Consider the following 23610-nt stretch of genomic DNA (forward strand, 5'->3'; position numbering starts at 1 on the left):
TATTTGGGCTATAACCAGACCCAGCAAAAGCCCTTTTAAAAATAACACACAATTGTACTTTGTGATAAAGATTGTAACACTGCACATGATATTTTAATGCTCCCAACTGTACAGCTATAGGAGAAGCGGTAGAACAGACATATGCCAGGAAATAAGAGTTTTACGTCAGTGGGCTCCTCTGTCAAATCTGTGTCTCATTCTTCGAGATAACATGGAAATGACTTTTTCCATCGTCAAGCACATGATTACGGAGAGCTATACCGCAGGCACTTGGAACTGATTTCTGTGCAATTGCGCTAACATTCTTCTCAGATGCTTAGGTTACTTGAACAAGCAATGAGTGCTGGTGTTTTGGACTAGGCGACTGATGATCTAGCAGATTGTATAGTGAAAATAGAGTGTTTTATATCTAATTTTTTTAAAGCACAAGTAAATCTCTGAACTCATTAATTACTCAATTAAAATTGCTGTGAGCTCACTAGTTCTAAATTCTCTTTAACTTATTTATCTCTGTTGCTTTTGGCTTGTGCTATTCACTATCCTCAACGGTGCCAAGAGAAATCCTATTCTCCTTCTTCAAAATCAAGTTCAAATCCAACCTTCTCCAAGAGGCTTTTATGATCATCCTAGACAGGTGTCCATTAACAACGCTTCCGAACACATGGCACATACTATTCATAATTATCATTCTAACGAATGTTTATTGTTAAGCCCTTTAAAGCTTTAATGCATTTTTCACTTCTCACTTATCCCATTTGAGCCTCAAAAAAGCCCTGAGATGAGTAGAGCAAGAATTAAAATGATCTCTCCAAATGGCTGATGGAGGTCTAGAGAATGAAGACATTAAATGAGAAAAGTAAAAGCAGCAACTTTAATAATATGAGAAAATTGAGGTGTCAAGATGTTAGGTGATTTGGTGAAGGCCACAAAAGTCTTCAGAACAGAGGCTCAACCCTCTATCTTCCTAGTCAACTATAACCCTATTTATCTCTTCCATCAGGGCAAAGCTCCACTCCCCGCAGTATAAACAACTTAAAGAGAGAGACTGGGAGCCACTCTCTCTACCCCTTAGAAGCTTCAAGAATTCAGACTCTTTCTATGAATAAATACCATGTGCTTATAAAATCAGGTCTCAGACAAAACTTGTATCTCTTTGTTTATTTTGGTTCTTGGTTATCTTACTAACTAGATAAGTGACACCTAGGTAGGTGAATATCCAATCAAGTATCAGCAAAAATGGAAAAATATTTTTGGCACATACATTACTATAAACGTCTTTCTATTTTGGTTTGGTAAACACATACTTATTTGTTAGTAAACAATTTAAACATGCAAAAAAAATTTTGTACCTCTCACCATTTAGTGAAATATATCAAATTTGCTAATACAGAAACAGTAATTGCTTTGATTATAGGGAATTTTTCAACTAGATAAAATTACTTCATGGCATACTAATTTAATTCAGGCTAATGAATGAATGAATGTTATGGTATACAATCAAAGAACTGTAATTCTTCTCCACTTGGAGATTTTCATTTCTCCTTCAATGGATATCTACTGAGTACTTACTATGTGCAAATCACTATTTCTTTAGTACTGCCACTTTATAATACTACTCTATAATCATATTTAACTATCACATCTACATCATTATTTGGATAGAAAGACACTAGCCTGTTAAGAAATCATTGATAACTATACACTTTTTCTCATACTAATGGCCTTCCTAATAATTAATACTTTTTTAAAACCATAGTATTAGGGCATCAGGGGACTTCTCGGACTCTCAGAGATTAGATTAAGATTTTTCAGCTTATGTCTGGTTCCAAGTGAGAATGAACTCAAAGAATACATATTAGCCAATTTAATAGAAGGAAATAAAATATTCTATTATTAAATACACTTTTACATACAATCATCCAAGAAAAGCATTCAAGAACTATTAGTTTCTATCTTATAATATATGAAAACTTAACATGAAGGTATGGACTTCAAAACAGAAATTCATTCCATATATGTATATTCATCAAGTCTCTTGTTACTACATTTATACAAAGTGCTAAACCAAACCTTCTATATAAATTGTTGATCCCTCTTGAGACAGTGGTATTGTATCCTGGGTCAAGTCAAACAGTAAATCTGGAGAATCATCCGATTCAACTTGTGATGACTTCTTTGTAAAATCCTGTAAAAAGTTATAATTATTTTGTTTCATAAACTTTTATAAAGGTAAATTTAACTGTATGCCAATACTATAAAGATAACCTTAATGAATCAATTACTAATAAGTTATAAAACACCAAGGTAATTATTACTCTCTGTCAAAATTAGCATCTACTGGGTAATGGGTATATGGGATCTCTCTGGATTATTTTTGTAATTTTTCTGGAAATCTAAAATTAGTTTGAAATAAAAAAATAAAGTTAAAAAATAATGCTAGAGGCTGGCCCCATAGCCTAGTGTTTGTCTGGCACACTCCACTTCAGTGGTTCAGGTTTGTGGGTTCGGATCTGGGCATGGACCTACAGCACTCATCAGCCGTGTTGAAGCGGAGACCCACATATAAAGCAGAGGAAGATGGCACAGATGTTAGCTAAGGACTAATATTCCTCAAGCAAAAAAAAGAGGAAGATTGACAACAGATGTTAGCTCAGGGCTAGTCTTCCTCAGAAAAAAAATAAGATAATATTATTGGCAAAGTAGAGGCTATATTTTGGCACAACATTCCTGCAAGAAAATTTTGGCAGTATCTATCAATGGCTTTAAAATGTTCATACCCTTTGATCCAATTATTCCAAATATTCCACTTCTAAGAATTTATGCTAAGGAAATCAAAACATTTAATGGAGAATTATTTCTAATAGCAAAAATTAAAAACCTATATGTCCAACAATGGAGGAATGGTTAAATAAATTAAATAGATTATCGTGCAACATCGTTTTTTGAGAACTATCCAAGATAAAGAAAAATGTTCGCAATATAAAGTTTAGCGAAAAAAGAGGAACTGATATCTGTGCATAAAATATAGTCATGATTGATACACGCTACATACCACACTAACCATCTGCAGAAAATAAAACCAAAATATAGTATGTATTCTCCTCTGTTTCTTTTCTATCCGCCCAATACGTATGACCTTTACAATAGGAGTATAAGGATCTTACTTGCGTGTTTTTGCTTACAAGCTGAGAGACAATCAGGTTTTAAGAATTTTATTTCTCTACTAAGTTTTCTGTTGACATGGGTTTGTTGAGAAGTTATGGAGACAAATATTGAAGTGACCCAAACCATCTCATTCCTAGAATTTGAGGCATACGAAGTAGATTTCTGCATTTGAGCCTTGTATCTGCACTTAAAAATGGAAGATATTCACTAGCAATTTCCAAAATCGATCTTTAACAGAAGTTCCTCCAAATGAAGTTAATGCTGTAAACCTTTTTGAGGTGATAACTCTGCTTAATTAAGTACCACCATTTCAGGGAGCAGACACATTATTCAACAAATAACTTGATAAAATAATTCTTCAACTGGGAATTTTTTATATCTCATAAAATAGTTCAGCAAGATACCAAATACAATGGTAAAGTACAACAGGCAATAGACTTGGCTTCAGATGTCCATTTATTTAACTATGCAACTTGGGCAAGTCATTTCTGAGATTCAAGTTATTCATCTTTCCAACTGAAACAATAGCCACCAATTGTTGTCTATTTAAAATGTACTTGCCTCTTTCACAGTACATGTAGTCCATCAAGCAGTTGTCACAACAGTACTAAAGGCCTGATATTATCTCATTTCCTAAATAAGTAAACTAAGGTTAAGTATGGTGAAGTAAGTTTCCCAGTACAACCCAGCTTGTTATCGATGATGAAGCTCGAATCAGAACCCAGGTTGGCCTGATTGTACAGCTTGTGCCCTTAAGTTGTATCACACTGACTTTAAAAGGGGTAATAATAATTATTTCCCTGGCTGCCTGCCTGAGATGTTGAAGTAAAAAGAATGAAAAAGTTCAAAAATTTCAGAGAAAATTCCCTTACACAGCATTCTCAATTCATTCGAGAATATAGATCTGTCATTCTAGACCCTGGCTGCACATGAGATCACCTGGAGAGTTTTTTAAAAAATCTATCATGCCCAGGCCTCGCCCCAGACCAACTGACAAAAATCTCTACTTTTAAAAAGCTCCCTAGGGGGGGGCCAGCCTGGTGAAGTTTTCGTACTCCTCTTCGGCAGTCCAGGGTTTGCCAGTTTGGATCCTGGATTGGACCTACATACTGCCCATCAAGCCATGCTGTGGTGGCATCCTATATACAAAGTAGAGGAAGATTGGCACAGATGTTAGCTCAGCAACAACCTTCTTCAAGCAAAAAGAGGTAGATTGGCAACAGATGTTAGCTCAGGACCAATCTTCCTCACACAGAAAACAAACAAATAAAAACAAGAATCTCCCTAGGGGCCAGCCCTGTGGCGTAGTGGTTAAGTTCAGTGTGCTCTGCTTTGGCAGCCCGGGTTTGTGGGTTGGGATTCCACGTGCAGACCTACTCCACTCATCAGCCATGCTGCAGCTGCAACCCACACACAAAATAGAGAAAGATTGGCACAGATGTTGGCTCAGGGCTACTCTGCCTCAGCAAATACAAAGAAAAAAAGCTCCCTAGGATTGGGAATTTGATTGAGGAGCTTTGATTAAACAAGCATGCCCACAGAAACAAAAAATTCTGAGTTTCAATGAGCTCTAGTTTCTAACTTTTCTAATACGAAAGATATCACCACTGTCCACCCCTGACTCTTTGTTATTTGTTCTCCTCGGACCCAGATAGGGACGATTTTTCATCTATTTGCATTTAAATAACGTTTCTTTTTTTGTTTTTCTTAAATATCAAACAGCTTATGATAGCATGAGAAAACCACTGAGTTAATCCGATTCTAGCTAAAACTCAAATAATTTTTAAATTTCTGGTGGCCTGTGTGAACAAACTTTTGGGACTCCTCTCCCTGGTCTAATAGGTGAATCTAACAAGTGAGCTACATAGGCTTAAGATCAGTGCAAAAATCCATACTGTGCTATGAAGCAGCCACTTGGGCTATCCTAAGCTTGGGTTAGAATGACCTTGCAACCCCACATCTCATGACTGAAGGTGCCAGCTGGACAGATCCACAACAGGAAAAGATAAAAGGTACCTGCTGTCATATTTCCCCAGCTGTGCTTCTTGGAGATTAAGGGAAAATTCACCAACCCTGGCCTTGCCTCCCTCCACACATAGATAACACCAACATTCCAAGCCTTGTTTGACATATAACCAAAAAATTCTTGTTTATGTTATCTTTGAATTATGTGGCTATTAGATGAATAAGCCCTTTCCTGCACGTACACTGCTTTGTTTAAAAGTATATAATTTACACTCAGATCTGTGGACCTTGGAGCAGTTCCTCAGAACACTCTGTTGGACTATTTCCCAGGACTCGAGTTCCTCACTTTGATTATGGAATAAACTCCTTCATTTAACCTTTACCTAGACTCTTTATTTCAATTGACACATGCCATCTTCAGATAGACCTATTAAGTTTTTTTTTTAAGATTTTATTTTTTCCTTTTTCTCCCCAAAGCACCCCCAGTACATAGTTGTATATTCTTCGTTGTGGGTCCTTCTAGTTGTGGCATGTGAGATGCTGCCTCAGTGTGGTTTGATGAGCAGTGCCATGTCTGCACCCAGGATTCAAACCAACGAAACACTGGGCCTCCTACAGCGGAGCGCGCGAACTTAACCACTCGACCACGGGGCCAGCCCCTCACCTATTAAGTTTTTAAAAACATTAAAGCGGCCTGTGGATGCTTATGGGATCCAAGTTTGAGAACCAGTGGTCTGGGTAAACATTCTCATTTTAGAAATGAAGAAAGTGGAGCCCAGAGAGGTTATGACTATGCTCTAGTTATGAACAAAAACAGAATCAACACTCAAGTCTCTCATTTTCATTCCAGTTTCTTAGACTAGTCCAGGGTACAAGGGGCAATTGTTTCAGAATGCAGATGTAAGTTATCCAAACTTCAAATCTTTGCTTGAAAGTTCAAATTTTATCATTGGCAAGAATACTATCAGTAGTTTTTCAACGATAGGCACACTTTGTACATTTTTGAGGACTGTAAAACCGTGTGTCAGACACACTCTAAATGTGGCCCCCACAATTCCCTCATGATACTTACACCCTTGTGTAATCTCCCCTGGAGTGTGGACAGAATCTATGATTGCTTTTGACCAACAGACTATGGCAAAAGTGATGAAAAGTACATGATTATGTTACATAGTCCATCTTGCTGAGGACTCTCTTTCCCTTGTTGGCTTTGAGGAAGCAGCCATGTTAGGAAGGCCTACAGAGCAAGGAAAGGAGGGTGGTCTCTGACTGACAGCAGAAAGAAACCGACACCCCAAGTCTGACAACTCACAAAGAACTGGATGCTGCCAACAACCACGTGAGCTTGGAAGCAGTATTAAATGACACTTCAGTTCTGGCTGACACCTTACTATAGCCTTGTGACACCTCAAAGCAGAGTACCCAGTTAAGCCATGCCTTGACTCTTGACTCATAGAAATCATGAGATAATAAGTGTACATTGCTTTAAACTAAGTTTGTGGTACTGTTGTTATACAGTGAGATCTCGTCAAGACGGCAGCGTAGGTAGACTCTGAACTCCCCTCCTCCCACAAACACAACCAGGTTACAACTATTCTTGGAAAAATTACCCTGGAGAGAAAACTGAAAACTGGATAAAAAGAACCCCCACAACAAGGGACTGTCCTGACTGAGGCGGAAGAGGCAGAAATTCCTTCTGGAGAGGAAAAAAAGCCACCTTCATGAGCCCCGGAGCTCCACAGCTGGCAGGGCAGGAGCCACCCTAAGGTATGCAGCCCTTCTTGGAGGAGTGGGGACCTTAGTGGGGGCCCATTACTGCTATAAGCACCCTTCAGATTCAGCATAACTGAGACGAGTGTCTTATTACCTGGCTTCGCTGGCTATTAACTGAAGCGGGGAATACTCCCAGAAAAGCTATCCAATGAAGCCGATAAGACCCGAGTCTTAAAGGGCCCACACACAAATTCACTGTCTCAGAGAGCAACCTAAAATCTCCAAAAAGAAAGCTTCACAGTCCTTTGGTGAAGAGAGACTCACCTGGTAGGCTCTGGATGCATCTCGATGAGAGGTGAGACCTCCCCAGAGACTGAGACATTGGTGGCAGCCATTGTTGTGACCTAGTACAGGTGTGCTGACACAGACCTGGCAGACACCATTGAAATGCTTCCCCTGGCCTGATAGCCCAGGGGTCTGCCACACCCACTAGAGCACAGATTTAATACACTTCAGCCAGGGCAGGCAGCCTGCCCTAGAGACCGGCCCCACCCAACAGCAAGCCCTCAGGCTACTTGTCAGCCTGCCTAGACTGGGTGCCTTGTTCCTCTACAGGCAGACAAGTGTGTCTGCCTCTGTGGGGCAGGGCCTGTGTGAGGACCAGGGGAACTGTTGGGGGCACTGGTGGAGAGGTGGGGGCCTCTGCAGTGCAGTGTCGGGGTACTCTCCAGGGTGTTGAGAAGTCTGCATGGACAAGGACTGTGTTGATGATGTATGTGGACCTTTGGGGGTGGGGCTTATCAGTGGCAGAAGACCTATGCTTCACAAACAGCCACAAAGAGGATTGGCCCCACCTTCCAAAGCCTGAAACAATTGGGTCCCCCCAGGCCTGGGGCCAGCCCCACTCAGCTACAATCCTAAGAGAGCTGACAACAGCCTTGCAGGCCTGAAGACTACAGCAACTGTAAGCCCCTGAGGCTAGCAACCAGCTACACTGCGTACCCACCCAATTATCAGGAAAACTGCTACAAGAATGTGTTATTAGACCTTGTAGCCAATGGTGCTGGGGCTCCCCAAACCCAATTTACAAACAGCCTGCCAGGGGAGTAAAGACTAGACTCTCTGGGTACCTGCAGTAAAAGCAACCCTGCCACAGCAAAAGGACACAAGTAGCCTACACAGGGGTCACTCCTGGATCATTTGGACTGGTGACAAGAGGGAAGCAAACTGTTGGGCCTCAAAAGGTATCTCTTACATAGGGCCACTTCTCCAAGATCAAGAGACATAGCTGACTCACCTAATACATAGATATAAGCACAGAGAAAGAGGCAAAGGAATACATTCCAAGCAAGGAATAGGACAAAACACCAGAAAAAGAACTAAATGAAACAGAAATAAGCAATCTACCTGACAAAGAGTTCAAACAAAAACTCACAAGGATGCTCACTGATATTGGGAGAAGACTGGATGAACACAGTGGGCTCATCAGCAAAGAACGGGAAAATATAAAAAAGAACGAATCAGAAATGAAGAATACAATACCGGAAATGAAAAATTCACTAGAGGGACTCAATAGCAGAGTAGACGATACAGAGGAACAGATCAGCGAGCTGGAAGAAAGACTAGAGGAAATCACCCAAGCTGAACAGATGAAAGAAAAAAGAATTAGACAGAATGAGAACAGTCTAAGGGAATTCTGGGACAATATGAAGTGCACTAACATCTATATTATAGGGGTCTCAGAAGGAGAAGAGAGAGACAAAGGGGCAGAGAATTTATTTGAAGAAATAATAGCTGAAACCTTTCCTAACCTAAGGAAGGAAACAGACGTCTAGGTACAGGAAGCACAGAGAGCACCAAACAGATGAACACCAACAGGCCTACAACAAGACACATTATAAGTAAAATGTCCCAAATTAAAGATAAAGAGAGAATCCTATTGTTATACAGCAATAAATGATCAATACATGGTGCTTTGTCAGTCATCCTTTCAAGTAAAAATGGCATTCCATTTTTTTTTAAAAAGCAGCTAGTTCAGCTTGCAATTCAGTCACACAAGTGCTTCCCCTCAAGTAAACCTTCATACTGGAGATAAAGAAATGCTTTATGCATACCACCCATTTCATCACACAGAATATTTAAAAAGAAATGCATTCAAGGGTTGAGGTTAATAAAATTAGTGACAGTTATTACTTCTTCAAGGATATTCTTAAGTGAAAGTGAAATTTTTCTACTGTGAGTGCTTGGTGGTCACCAATCCAAAAATTACTTTTACAGTTCAGTGCCACCTCCTTGGTTCAGATTAAGGCACCAGCAGATGTCCCCTCCACTGCTTTTGCATCAGCAGTGCAAATATGGACAGCGTAAAAAGGGCAAATGTCTTAGTGTTATCATGACAATAGTTTTCACCTCACTGACCCCTGAAAGAGTCTCAGGAACCCCAATGGTCTGTGGACTATACTATTGCTCTAAGGTTATGCTTCTATTTCAAAAAGTATATACTTAAATGTGTGGGTGGATGTGTGTATGTGCATATTTTAAAAACTGTGGGCTAACCTAGATTGAAATCCCAGATCCATCGTTTACCAGCTGTGTGGCCTAGAGTGAATTATTTAGCCTCTCTGAGCCTCAGTTTCCTAAACTATAAAATGGGGATAACCGTGCCTCCTTCATAGGGGAGTCACAGGAATTAAATGAGATTAATTTATATATAGCATTTAGAACAAAGACTTTACCCAGATTATCAGTCGAACAAATGTTAAATATCACTATTATCTATTATTTCTGTTAAACGTTTGAAAAACTCAACTATGAAGCTATGTTTTCAGAATAACAGCAACAATGACCTCGGAACAAACTTCCCAACTAAGAATACCTTGTTCAGGTTACTATCTTAAGAATTTTGCCTTACATAATATTCATTACTGATTATAGTTTTTTACCCACCTTTAGATAGCATAGTTTTCAATACTATACCTATTGAATTTAAGCATATGACCTGATTTATTAATTCCCAGTTATTACTTTGGATATTGGTTGAGCTGTCATAAAGATGGTGACACTTTCTGATAGTGATTATGCTTCTACTGGAATGGTGACTAGGCTAGTCTCCAATTCTAACTGGGTACTATAATAGCCAATGTGTCCCTGAGCTAATTGTGTAGTTTCAGGAACACTTACAGGTTTAGACGCTGTCCGAATAACAGATGTCTGTGAAGATTTAGATTCAGGACGAAATCTAGGCGAGGCAGACACTGGATTTGATGTTGGGTCTTTGTAGTGTTGACTTGTAGGCTTGAATGCATCAGTAACACCTGTATTTCAAAATTATATAATATATTGAATATTTCTCTATACAACCAATTTTGTCAAAATATTTCACTTTGCAATTAAAATAGTACAATACTGTACCTTGATTGAGTGTCTCATTCTTTACTCCCTTTGAAGATGAGCTGGAGTTACCTCTGTTCAAAATATCTATAAAATTTATATTTATTTTAAAATTTGTTATTTGAATGAAATACATATTAAGATAGACGAAACTTTCCAAAAATATATCCATATGCAACCAATAATCGAAGTATATTTCTTTCTCTTAACGGTGATAGGATTGTATATAGACTTGGGTTCCTGTGACTTGAAATCAAGCCCTTCTCCAATCTCCATGCCACATTCATACCCTTAAAATTCTGGAAGTGTCCTTATGGGCAAGCTGATTGCATTATCTCTACCAATTCTCTTGAGTTCTAAAAGGGACACTATCAGAGACTGCAGACTAAGTTGAACTCACAGTACCAGAGTATCTCAAAGCTACTATTAGAGGAAACGTCAATTTGAGCCTGACATGACCCTTTGGACCAGTTTGACTGCTCATTCTTGTGCCCATGTGAACCCATAATTTCTGGGTTATTGAGGAATCAAATGAAAATTTGGAAGAGTAGTGATTTGCCTAAAACTGCTAATCTGGAAAAGATATAAAGCATTAAAAAAATCCCATAAAACCTCAACAAATTTCCTTTTTCCCCCTCCTAGTACAAAAGAACCAGATCTCATAAAATAAGTCTTTAAAGGGTCACACAAAATTAGGATTGTTCTATGATAATGGAAATGCAGTGCTCTACGGCTTAGCACTACAGAAGTTTTCCAGGAGAAAAACCTGCTCCTTCAAACCACTTGATATTCTTTTCATTCAGAAATTCAAGATAAGTATTTACTCAAGCCATTAAAGAGCTATTCCTATGGTACTTTTTGATGACTGTAGTTTATTAAACACAAGTTTTTGTGCCCTCTCCTGGTGGTGGTGCTATATAAATATTTAGCCCATGTTCCATATGCTAAAAATATTTTATGGCTCACACATAAAACATCAGTAAAACCATTTAAATTCTGAGTTAATTTAGAAAAGAAATTTCACTGGGGTCAATTTTCGTTTTGACAGAATCACTTAAAACTAACATACATTGTTCTAGTTGAGTACTGTTAACAGTCACCCACAATTGATATAAATCCCACTTGAACTGTCATGCTTTCAATAAGATGATTTGAATAATAATTTTGAAATATATTTCAGTATAAAAATAATCACAGTGACTAGGAAACAATAATTAAGAGAATATAGTATTCTGTTCCACTATCAGCAGCAAACATGCCAAATGTCTGGTTCATTTTATAATTGAAGTGGCATTCCACTTAGCACCTCTCAATTTGCCACAGGAAATGATATTGAGAGTTAAATTAAATTATATTCTTCTACCTCTGATAAAACTAAATAGAAGTGCTCTTCCAAGATTAGCTCCAAGAGAAGCAAGAACTAGGCTTTCAGAAAATTAAAAATGCATCTCATAACCACACTATTATGCCCTGCCATGGTAAGTAAGAAAACATTGGTATGCTGGCTACATTCTTTGGTAAATTCTCCTGGCTTAAAAAAAGGCAAATATAATGGAAAAGAACCTGTTTCTTCTTTCTCTCAACATAGTGAAACTCAGTATGTTCTTCCTTTGCACTTTACATATTTTTGATTGGACATTTTAACAGGTATCATCAATATCTTCACTTTAACGTTATAACACCATCAAGTCTAACTACTCTAACAGAAATCTAACAATCCACAAAGGTACTGGACACATCTGCTAGAAAGCCACGAGGATTAAGTGTGCTGATTGCCTGCGTCATCCAAGTACAGTGGCTAAAGACCAGGCTCTCTGTCCTTCATGAATATAGTCAGGAGCTGATGGAAGATGGGTGTGGCCAGAACTACAGCCTGTGTTAGGACACAGACAAGAGATGGTACAGTCACGCAGCACCTGTACATTTTGTAGCCATGAATCAAGATGACACTGTGATGAGGTGGTTGCCTGGATGTGAGAATCCCCATCAGAGGTTAACACAAACTTATTTAGTATTCTGATATTTTAAGCAAAGCATTCCAAATGCTTCCTTTTCTAGGTACATTTGGCTTAAGAGAGAAAAAGAAAAATTAACAAATAAAAAGGTAAATAGGGTACTTGGCTCCACTAAAAAAATATGATTTAGAATCTCAGAAGGCCTATAATGTCGTTGGTTAATCTCAACCTTTAGTTAACTTAGTTACCATTTTCCTTTTCTCTCATAACATATTTTAACATCTCACCTCCTTACTCAAGTCCCCAACCACCTCCTCCCTTGGATTCTCACAAATTCTTACTGACCTCTATGCTCCCTCTCACCTCCAAGTCCTTACAGAGTAAGGACATATAAGACAGCCCACAGGTTTTCCATTAGACATAATGTCTTCTAAAACTTTAATGAAAGTAAGTGATTACTTGAAATGGCTGGTTTTGATCTTGATATCTCTCCAACAAAGATCAGCTCATCATCATCTTCATCTTGAATTTCTTCCACTTTCTTCTGCCATGGTTCTAGCTCTTCTTCTTCACATTCCATAAAGAGTTCTGCCATTTTTGAATTAGCTAATTTTCAAAATGAGAGAAGAAAATCTTATTTCTTCAAAATACATTTTTTCAATACATAGTATGATTTAAGATGTACTTTAATAATGCTAATAGCGATTACTGAATTGATATTTATACTCAATACACGACAGCAAAAGTAAGAAACTCAGAACTCAATCTCTAAGATCTAAATTAGCAAAATTAAGCTAGCTAGCTAGATAATGGATAACAGTAGTTATTTACAGTAGCCAATATGTTATAGGAACAATCAAATCCAATCAAAGTGAGTTTCAGTGCTATGACTAGAATATATCTATGAAAAGGATCGTACCTAACTATTATCTGAAAACCCCCCACACACTTCTATATTAACAAAAAGGTGATAAACTAAGAATAAGAGACAATAGGTGGGAGATATACTGGAAAAACTGAACCCGATTCAGGGATGTCAGGCACAGAGCACAGCAGGGATGAGGTGCCAGAGTGAACAGAGGGGAATTGAGACTTATTCCATCCCAGGGAAGATTAGACATTTCTCACCTGAAGAAACGGAGCAAAGAACATACTGTGAATACCACCAGCCTGTAAGTGCTGACCAAGCACACAGAGCTCCTAGGAAGCATTTTAGTGCCTTGTTCTTAAACATGGATGGACAAGCAATGAGCACCAGAAAGATTAAAACCTCCAACGTGAAAGACTAAAGCAATAAAACAGATTAAAAAATCTTAAAGAAAATAGAGACAATACAGGGGGCAGCAGAAAATAGTAGAAAGAATGTAGTTAGCATTTTTAATGAGATAAGACAAGAATGTTATAAAAAGTAACATTCAGAAAACAAAAAGATTAAAAATAAGCCAAAATTCAAAAAACCCCAAATGCCAAAGTTGAATAAATGTCCCATAAGTGGAACTAAAAGACAAATATATATATATACTAAATAGAGAAAACAAGATTGTTAGAAAATCAATTTCAAAGGTATGTCACTTAATAAAATTTCCAGAAAAAGAATAGAGAAAAAGGAGAGATGAAATCAAAGAAAAAATACAAGAAAAATTCCCAGTTCTAAAGAACATAAATCTCCAGATTGAAAGGGCCCACCAGCACCCAGCACAATGATCAAGGGAAAAATCTAGAGTAGAGGGACATATCATGAAATTTTAGAACACAAGAGATAAAATCTGAGAGAGTGAGAGAGACAGAGAGAGAGACGGGGGGGGGGGGGGAAGAAAGGTAGAAAAATGCTTTCAAAAGTCTTAGTAAAAAAATAATTTTCGACTTAGAATTCTATACCCAGCCAAGATTTTTGTCAAGCATGAGGTACATATTCTTTCATCAAGAATAAAAGACCAGCAACATCACACAAAAGTTACCTCCCATTCACCCTTTCTTTCTTAGGAAGAACCCACCAAAAAATGAGACTTAAGAAGGAGGAAGACACAAGATGCAGAAAACATGACATTCAACACAATACGAAGACACAGGGAAATCCCAGGACAGTAGCTGTTCAACAGGTCTAGAGAGCACCAAGCCAGAATAGAGCAGAACATTACACTCAGGAGGAATGTCTCCAGGAGACCACGCACAAACACACAGAAGATTAAAAATTAAATTGTTAGACTACCTGGCAAGTTTCATTGTGTAGAAAATTGAGTTAAGAGGGCTACAGAAGCGTGTGAGAAATCTTGGCTATAGATTTTAATAAAATTTAGCAAGTTTTTAAGGATGAAAAATTTAAATTGTTGGATATATAAAAAAAGAGAAAACAGGAGCTGTATCCACAACATATTAATTCCATAGTACTGTGCTCATCAGTGAACAATATTTATTATGGTCATCACAATAAACATCATTAAAAAATATGATGTAACCAAAAATTGAGATATAACTACATTGGGAGATGCTTGGGGGGAGGGGTAAGGGTAAGGAAACTAAAACCCTCATATTCCTTGATAGAAAAATCATTAGATAATGGCAAAAATTGATGATTCAAGAGATAGCAGTATGTGTATGTGTCTTAAAAATTTGGAAATATGGAAATTATTATTACAAAAATAGCTAAACTAAAGAAAGTGGATATCTTGAAAAAATAGGGAGTACATAGCCCCAAAACACATGCACACCCATGTGCATACACCGCTCTCTCACCCTTCAAGAAACTGTGGTTGTGCAACTTATAACTTTCAAACTATTTGTCTTTTTAAAACTATGTATGGATGGTTCTGGTTAAAAAAATGTGTTAAGGGAGCATCTAAATTAACAGCAGTGGGGATGCGCACAAGCGGTGCTGGATATAGGGAGTGAGACGTGGATGGAGGAACTAAAAAAATAATCAAAACAAAATCATAACTCCAGGGTTCTGGCTTAGACAATGGTTTCTTTTTATTTGTAGACAATGATATCTTTATCTTTTAAATGCAGTGATTTCTAAAGGTAATTTTACTAGATTAAAATAATGTCATTTCTACTTTTTGCTCAAAATTAAAAAGTACTATGTTAAAACAACGATTTGGGGATGGCATACAAAAGAAACAACTTAACAAATTGGTGCTATTCATTTAAAAACTTTTAATTTATTTTCCCCTTTTATACAGGTATGCCAAAACCATTTCTTGGCATAACGTTGTTTAATGTTTTGTAGTCCACCTACCATAAAACAAAACAAAACAAAAAACCTTCCCACCTTCCCAAATGTAACTAATTTTATGAACTGACCCCTTTCTTTTCTGTCCACATTATTTGAGCGTAGGAGAAAGAGTATGGACTGGACATGAAATTGAATAGTTCAAATCTTCGTTGCACCATTTCTAATCAAGTAACGAGAAATTACTTGAATGTTTCCTCACCTCTAATATGGCTACAATATCTACCTAATCATAGTGATAATGCAGATTCAGGAAAATCCCATCTAAAGTACCTAACTTCAAGCAGATATTCAAGAAAATATGAATTCCCTGCCTCTTCCCAACTCTTGGTTCAATTATAACTTCCTGAGTAAACCATGAAATCTTGTTTTTCTTTTCTCTTACTACAGTGCCAGTCTATGCCAAGCAATTCAAGACTTACTTATATGATCTCAAAATGCTCACTATTTCTTAATGTGTCTTAACTGTACATGTCTAATAACTTCAAAGTAAGCTCGAGAGTGAAGAATGTATTTTCTTCTTTCTTTGTGTTTTCTCCTGCACATAGTAGTCTACTGAATATGCAGTAGGCACTTAACATGTGATAATCTATGGGCTAAGAAACTAGGCAAAGTCAAGCAATGTCAAACTTTTAAAAAATGAGGAAATGCCACATATACTGATAATTAAAAAATCGTTTAAATCTATATTGATACCGTGGTTTTGATACCATGCTGACACACAGATCTTCCTTATTCTTTTTAACTGGGTACTGCCACTGTCAATATATTCAAGATAAACTGTTGAGTAAAAATTTTTTAAAGGCACATAATAGTATTTACAGTATGCTCTTATCTGGAAATAATTTAGTTTTTGTCTATGCATACAAAAAAGTTTGTGACTACGTATGCCAAACAGATAATGCTACCTATCTCTAGAGATGAGGAGGAAACACTTCATTTCTACTTTACTGACATTTTTACTGTATATCGTTCTTTTTTTACTATGAGTATGTATTACTTTAACAAATTTAAGTGTTTTTATTTTTTTTTAAAAAATGTGCCCACCTCCATCGCTATCACCTTTTCTCACGAAGCAAGATTATCAGTACAGAAGCCACGCATACTAGCATCACTTGCAGGAGCAATACTTACTTTTTGGCTGAAAAGGGTTGTCGTCGTCCATCAAGTTGCAGAGTCACCTAAGCACCAACACATGACATCAATCAATTTTATGAGTCACTTTAAGTAACAGCAAATATTGAAACATGAAACTTGGGATTCAGAATCTTTGGGTCTAATTTCAATCTCCAGCACACTCACCATGTGACTCCAGAAAAGGTAGCAAGTTAAGTCTTAGTTTTCTTCCCTATAAAAGAAGGATATCTACTATCAGGGTGGATTTGTTAAATTAAATGTACACACATTTAATCTTTTTCTGCTACAGAAACCTTACCTTTTGAATTTGATATATTTGATATACACATGCTATTCACTTTCCATAACTGATTCATTCCTGAATGAATTCAAATTTATTAAATAAAATGCTGAATGTATTAAGCATTTATTACTTGAAGAAATCTAATGAATTATTAAATTACAATTTTTTTGAGGAAGATTAGCCCTGAGCTAACATGTGCCGCCAATCCTCCTCTTTTTGCTGAGGAAGACTGGCCCTGAGCTAACATCCGTGCCCATCTTTCTCTACTTTATATGCAGGATGCCTGCCACAGCATGGCTTGACAAGTGGTGTGTAGGTTCACCCGGGGTCTGAACCGGTGAACTCCGGGCTGCAGAAGCGGAATGTGAGAACTTAACTGCTGCGCCACCTGGATGGCCCCCAAATCACAAACAATTTTTGAAACGCATCTTTTTGTAAAAATGAGTAATCACCCTGTAATATATGTTTTAGTAAATCTGAATTTTGAAATGCTAAGTGACATTAATCTTTAACTGTTACTTATTCTTCACATTTCAAAAATAGATAAAATTATTAAAAGAAAACATGTTCAAAAAAATTTTTTGTTTGTACTTTTTTGGTTTCTTAATGCTAACCGAAAGGAACAGAAAATTAGTTGGACAAATTTCATCATAGATTAATTCATTAAAAAATAATTACTCATTGCCCCTATGCTCAAGGTAATTAATGTGCTCAGTTCTAGGGAACAAATTAGGATGAACAAATTATAGACTTTGCTTTCAGAAGTTTATAATCTAATATGCCTATGGTTCCTTGGACTTTCATAAAAGCTGTTATATTAAACATTATCAAAAAATCCTTTGAATTGCTTTCTTTAAGACAGGATTTGTATTCTGAATTCTCATGCATAGACCAATTTTTTACATACAAATAATTGTGCCTTAAAAAAAGCTATTTCAATTATTCAAAAAAAAGTAAAAAAATCAGACATCAGAAACCTGAAGTATTAGGATAAACAGAACTAACTGAGTCTTCACATTTGCCTTTATCCTCAGACTGGCAAAAGCAAGCTTTCCTGCTTTTCCCAATTCCAAATAATTTAGATTGAATTAGACCAATGGAAAAAACTACTTTAACTCCAGAAGTTAATGGTATAAATGTTTGAATTACTATTACAAGAATCTCTAGTGAATTCTGTACTTAAGTAAATTTCCCTAGTTCTGAGGTTTAACTATTCGAATCTGTTTAACTCAATTATTTGAATAGTTATGGCTTGTCCCTAAACTAGAACTAAGGGAGCGCAGGCTCTACGTTCTGCAACTCAGAGTTGGCACCAAAAAGTCAAGCAAATAAATACATGTCAATTCTTGCTCAGCCTTAAGGACCTACTGCTACCAAGAATACAGAAAAGGGGGGAGGGCACAAAGCGGGAAGTGGTGTACCCACAACATGACTAACAATAATGTACAACTGAAATCTCACAAGGTTGTAATCTATCATAACAATAATAATAATAAAAAAAGAATACAGAAAAGTTTTCAAGGCTCACAACTGCACAGCCTATGAGACTCATATAGGGCACTTTTATTAAAAGATCATATAAAATATTTATTGGCACAAATATCCTAAAATTAGTACTAAAAGTACAAGTGGTCTATATAAACAAGTCAAATCCACTGCCTATGACTACAGAGATGACTTCTGAGGCCCAAAGCAGGCCTCAGACGGTACATTCATAAACTCTAAAAAAATCAGAAATCCTCAGATGCCATTAGAACCATAAGGTCGGTCTAAAGCTGTGCTATTCAATAAGGTAGTCAAGTCCTTCTAAACTATCACCACAAAAAACTCTCAAGTCATCACTTCAGAGTTTTGGTGGCAAAGCAAGGCATTCTATGCGAGACTGAGTCATCTGTCAGAGAAAGGAACTAGCCAGCAAAACATGCAGTGAGGACCTTAGAGCTCCTATAATAGCAACTCCAGAGCGTCTCTAGGTTCTGCAACTCAGAGTTGGCACCAAAATAGGCAGAAGAGAAAAGAACTCTCTACTTCAGATATTGCCTTAGGTAGAGATACTATGCCCATGTTGAATACACTGTTCCTATGGGGGAAAATGAATTCCAAGTAACTGACTAATAAAAGACTTCTTGGAACACAACTCTTTCAATTTTTGGAGACTGCCTGTATAAATAATTACAATTACTATTTAGATATTTTTTGGTTTCAGACTATCTTTTAAGAACACATTCTATAAAATTTTTTAAAAACATTAACGGATTAAAATTGTTAAAATGGTAAATTGTATATTACATGTATTTTACCACAAGAGGAAATATTTTAAAAACTAGTGGATACCATTTCACTTCCAGTAGGATGATTGTAATAAAAAAGACAATAACAAGTGTTGGCAAGGATATGGAGAAATTGGAACCCTCATACACTGCTGGTGGGAATATGAAATGGTGCAGACACCGTGGAAAACACTTTGGCAGTTCCTCACAAAGTTAAACACAGTTACCATATGACCCAGCAATTCCACTCCTAGTCAGAGAGAATTGAAAACATACGTCCAACAAAAACTCGTGCATGAATATTCATAGCAGCATTATTGATAATAGCCAAAAAGTGGAAACAACTCTATTCCCCAATGATGAATGGATAAACAAAATGTGACATACCTATACAATAGAATAATATGCAGTCAAATAAAGGAATGACGAACTGATACATACTACAACATAGATGGAACTTGAGAACATTATACTATGTGAAAGAAGCCAGTCATGAAGACCACGTACTGCATAATTTTATTTATATGAAATGTCCAGAAATGCCAAATCCATAAAGACAGAAAGTAGAGTAGTGGTTGCTTAGGGCTAGGAGGGTTGGTCCTAATGGATATGGAGTTTCTTTTTAGCAGTGATGAAAATGTTCTAAAACTGACTCTGGTGATGGTTGCACAACACTATGAATATATTAAAATCCTTGAACTGTACACTGAAATGGATAAACTGTATGTTATGTGAATTACATCTCGATAAAACTGGTAAGAAAATAATAAGCTGGTAAGATATAAGCCTGGAAGTGATGGAGTTACTATGTGGAGAAAGACTGCCTAAAAAAAAGTCAACAAAGAGAATAGCAAAGCCATGAGATTCTAGGGTAGATAAAAGGAGGGTAGGGTGTGGAGATGGTCAAGTTCTGATACCATTTAAACACCTGAAGCTAGTTATGCTTGAAGCAAATTAACTACTAAGACTTTTCAGTTAAGAGAGAGGTAATTGTTCATTTCTGGTTTCATCTACTTTGAGCTACGTTTCTGGTACTTGCATTCAAGAGTAATAGTACACTTACCAATGGATTATCCCAACATTTTTCAAACTAACAGACCTCTGGGGAAAATAGATATATTCCAGACAGTGCAAGAGAGCTCTAAAACAATATAGTGTTTTGCTGTCTATCTAAAAAGTTAATATAAGCATACTCTGGGGATCTTCTGGATGACCACCTTATAACAAAGCTCGGTCACCTAATTTCAGTACTCATGTTTTTTTAAATTGAGAAATAATTGACATATAACATTATGTTAGTTTCACATGTACAATATAACGATTCTATATATCAAATGATCACCACAATAAGTCTAGTTAACATCCATCACCACACATAGTTACAATCTTTTTTTCTTGTGAGGAGAACTTTTAAGATCTACTCTCTTAACAACTTTCCAATTATAGTCATCATGCTGTACATTACATCCCCAGGACTTTATTTTATAACTGGAAGTTTGTACCTTTGGACCACCTGCACCCAATCCTCCCACCCCTTACCTCTGGCAACCACCAATCTGTTCTCTGTATCTGGGTTCAGTTTTGTTTTTTATTTTAGATTCCACATATAAGTGAGGTCATATGGTATTTATCTTTTAGCACAATGCCCTCAAGGTCCATCCATATTGTCGCAAATGGCAGGATTTCCTTCTTTTTTTATAGCTGAACATTCCATTATATACATACACCACATTTTCTTTATTCATCCACCCAACGATGGACATTTAGGTTGTCTCCATGTCTTGGCTATTGTAAAAAATGCTGCAATGAATATGGGGTGCAGATATCTTTTCGGGTGAGTGTTTCTATTTCTTTCGGATAAATATCCAGAAGTGGAATTACTGGATCATATCAGGACTCATACTTTTGTCTGTATTTACTACTACGCTGTCATCAAGCACTATCACTTTTACGGCTGCTGGCTAATAATAAAAGAACAGGAGAGAATACCTAAGTGGTGCGTTTGCCTAAATGAAGGACAAATGATGATACAGTTAGCTACAGAAATGAAGGTATTGAAAAGGTTCAAATAGAAAAATCTTGCTATGATAGGTCTTGCTGTGAAAAGTCTTGTTTAGATAGGTATGAAAAACTCAAAAAAAGTAGGCAGTGACTTTGTTTCATCAAAATATATTATTCATTCACTGTATTAAAGTTGATTCAAATAGTGTTGATTTTGTAGTTGTATTTGATTATTTTGTTTTATGGTTGTGTAAGAGCTCTAAGCATATTTTATACATTTTAAGTAGAAGAAAGTCTGTGAAAATGTTTTTCTTATAACAAGAATTAACTTGTACAGTACTCAAATCCAAGAAACACTGGATTATGCTTTGGTTCCTTAGACAATTTCACTGGCACCTAAACAATTCAAACTCTCAAACCAGATTTTGGGAACAAATCACATAATTTAGAAGAAAAACATAGGTTCACCATCTTTTCTTTGTCCAAGAAATTTTTATATTGTGGAAATTATTATGTTTTTGAAAGCTTGAACACATTAAGTCCAGGTACATTTTGAGAAGACATTTCTTTGCTGATTTTACTATTCTCCCCTTATTTTTTTTCAGGTTTTCAACTTTTGTCTCTGTTGATTTTCGTACTTCATCTATTTGTGGAAAATAGCTACGTGACACTGAGATTTAAAATTTATTAACATAATACTTTGCAAAGATTGCCTATATTTTAAAACATTTTCTTTTATGTTAGCTTTTGGGATGGGACACTATAACGAAATTTACTTTCTACAAAGTATTTTTTATATTATATTCAGGGAAAAGATTTTATCTTTACAAATTTGCTTTTGTTGTAATTCATATGTAAAACACATAACCTGGAGACAAGACTAATGTATAATTGACCATCCAAAGCCAAACTATATAATAAATATTTTATTTAAGTTTTATAAGATATTCTATAATCACTAATTTCTAAAGTAACATAGGACATATTATTAATTAACTCACATTTTATAGGAGTAAAACTTATCCACCAGGGAAATATCATGTAAAGAAGTGGAGCACAATGATGGGAACACTGGACATAGGGGCTGAATAACTGAGTGGGAATTTGCATTATTTTGCTCAACTTTTCCTTCTTTACTGGAATTCATACTATAAGTTGATGAATATAAGTACTAAAATTCTAATTCATGTAAAGAATTGTTAAAATGTTGCCACAAATAAAGTACACCAGATCAGTAGTTCGCAAATATTTTGGTCTCAGGATCTCTTTTTATTCTTAAAACTTATTGAGAATCCCAACGAGATTTCATTCACGTGGATTATATCTATTGACACTTACCATGTTAGATATTGAAACTGAGAAAAAATTAAATATGCATTAATTTATTTAAAGTAATATTATTAATAAGCCCATTGCATGTTCATATGTTTTTAATGAAAACATTTTCTAAAACAAAAAATTTCATGAGAAAAATGGCACTGATATACATTTTTGCAAATGTCTTTAATATCTATCTTAATAAAAGACAGATGGATTCTTCTACTGGCATCCAAAATTTTTGTTTATTTGTTTTTCTAAGTATATACTTGAACATCGCTGATTTGGGTATCCATAGGGGTCCTGGAACCAATCCCCCCAGATATTGAGGGACTGTACAAAGAAGCACACCATGTCTAAGTTCTTATCAAATATCTAATTACGTTGGTTCCACTATTTCTTTATTCTTGTGTAAATTATTTAAAAAATGAGTTAAAATAAATAAAAATGGTCCATTGGACCCAGAAGGTCCATAGTGATGACTATTTTTCTTGACATACTGAAAGTTAATAAAAACACTCCTTAAAAGAAAACTGCTTTGCAGAGAATGAATCAAAAAAGTCTAGATATCCATTTTTGATACAAATTACTGAATAAACCAAGTCTTCCTGAGTTGTTATTTGAAGCAACCTGACTGAAAACCAAACATTTTTAAGTCCCTCTCTGAAGCAGGAAGACAGAAAAAAATATTCAGGACTATATATTGAATCAGTGAATATGTCAAATATTTCTGAGCCCTAAGAAGTTACTTTTAGAATAACAAAATGTTTTTGATATAAATTTTCAATATCCTGTCACTGAAATTATGGATTACTTTCTATTTACAAAAATTGAGCTTCATTTGGTATTTTCCCTGTCCAATTAGTATAACAACAGCAATAAAAAATTTTGGTATGGTTCTAAACGTCCTTTTGAATCAAGAAAGGAGGTACAGAATTATATAACCCTTTCCCCTTACTCTTCACTTCTACTAAAAAAGCTCACACTGAGTAGTAAAATACTAGGCTGAAGAAAAAAGATTGGACTAGAAAACTGGGGAAAATGGGTCGAATAGGAGAAGCTGAAATTTGTTGCTCTTCAACATCAGAACTTTTTTCAATGGGCTATTCTTCAACTTTTCAATGTGCTTGTAAATAAAAACAGTATTATTTACATACTAAAAAGTTGGAAAGATATGGAGTCTTA

The 23610-nt window shown here is 36.2% G+C and overlaps 1 protein-coding gene across 1 annotated transcript in view; it reads right to left on the reverse strand.

Moving 5' to 3' along the window:
- Window positions 1–23610, reverse strand: part of ZNF280C (zinc finger protein 280C) — a 129356-nt gene that overhangs the window by 104084 nt on the left and 1662 nt on the right. Inside the window, exons 2-7 of the mRNA XM_014852962.3 lie at window positions 16720–16765; window positions 16552–16598; window positions 12648–12794; window positions 10255–10320; window positions 10024–10157; window positions 2071–2185 (exon numbers count right to left, since the gene is read on the reverse strand). Of these exons, the coding sequence (XP_014708448.1) occupies window positions 2071–2185; window positions 10024–10157; window positions 10255–10320; window positions 12648–12794; window positions 16552–16582 (493 nt within the window). The 5' untranslated portion in view covers window positions 16583–16598; window positions 16720–16765. The remainder of the gene's footprint in view (window positions 1–2070; window positions 2186–10023; window positions 10158–10254; window positions 10321–12647; window positions 12795–16551; window positions 16599–16719; window positions 16766–23610) is intronic.

Source organism: Equus asinus, chromosome X (assembly GCF_041296235.1).
Source record: "Equus asinus isolate D_3611 breed Donkey chromosome X, EquAss-T2T_v2, whole genome shotgun sequence".
Classification (NCBI taxonomy): Eukaryota; Metazoa; Chordata; class Mammalia; order Perissodactyla; family Equidae; genus Equus; species Equus asinus.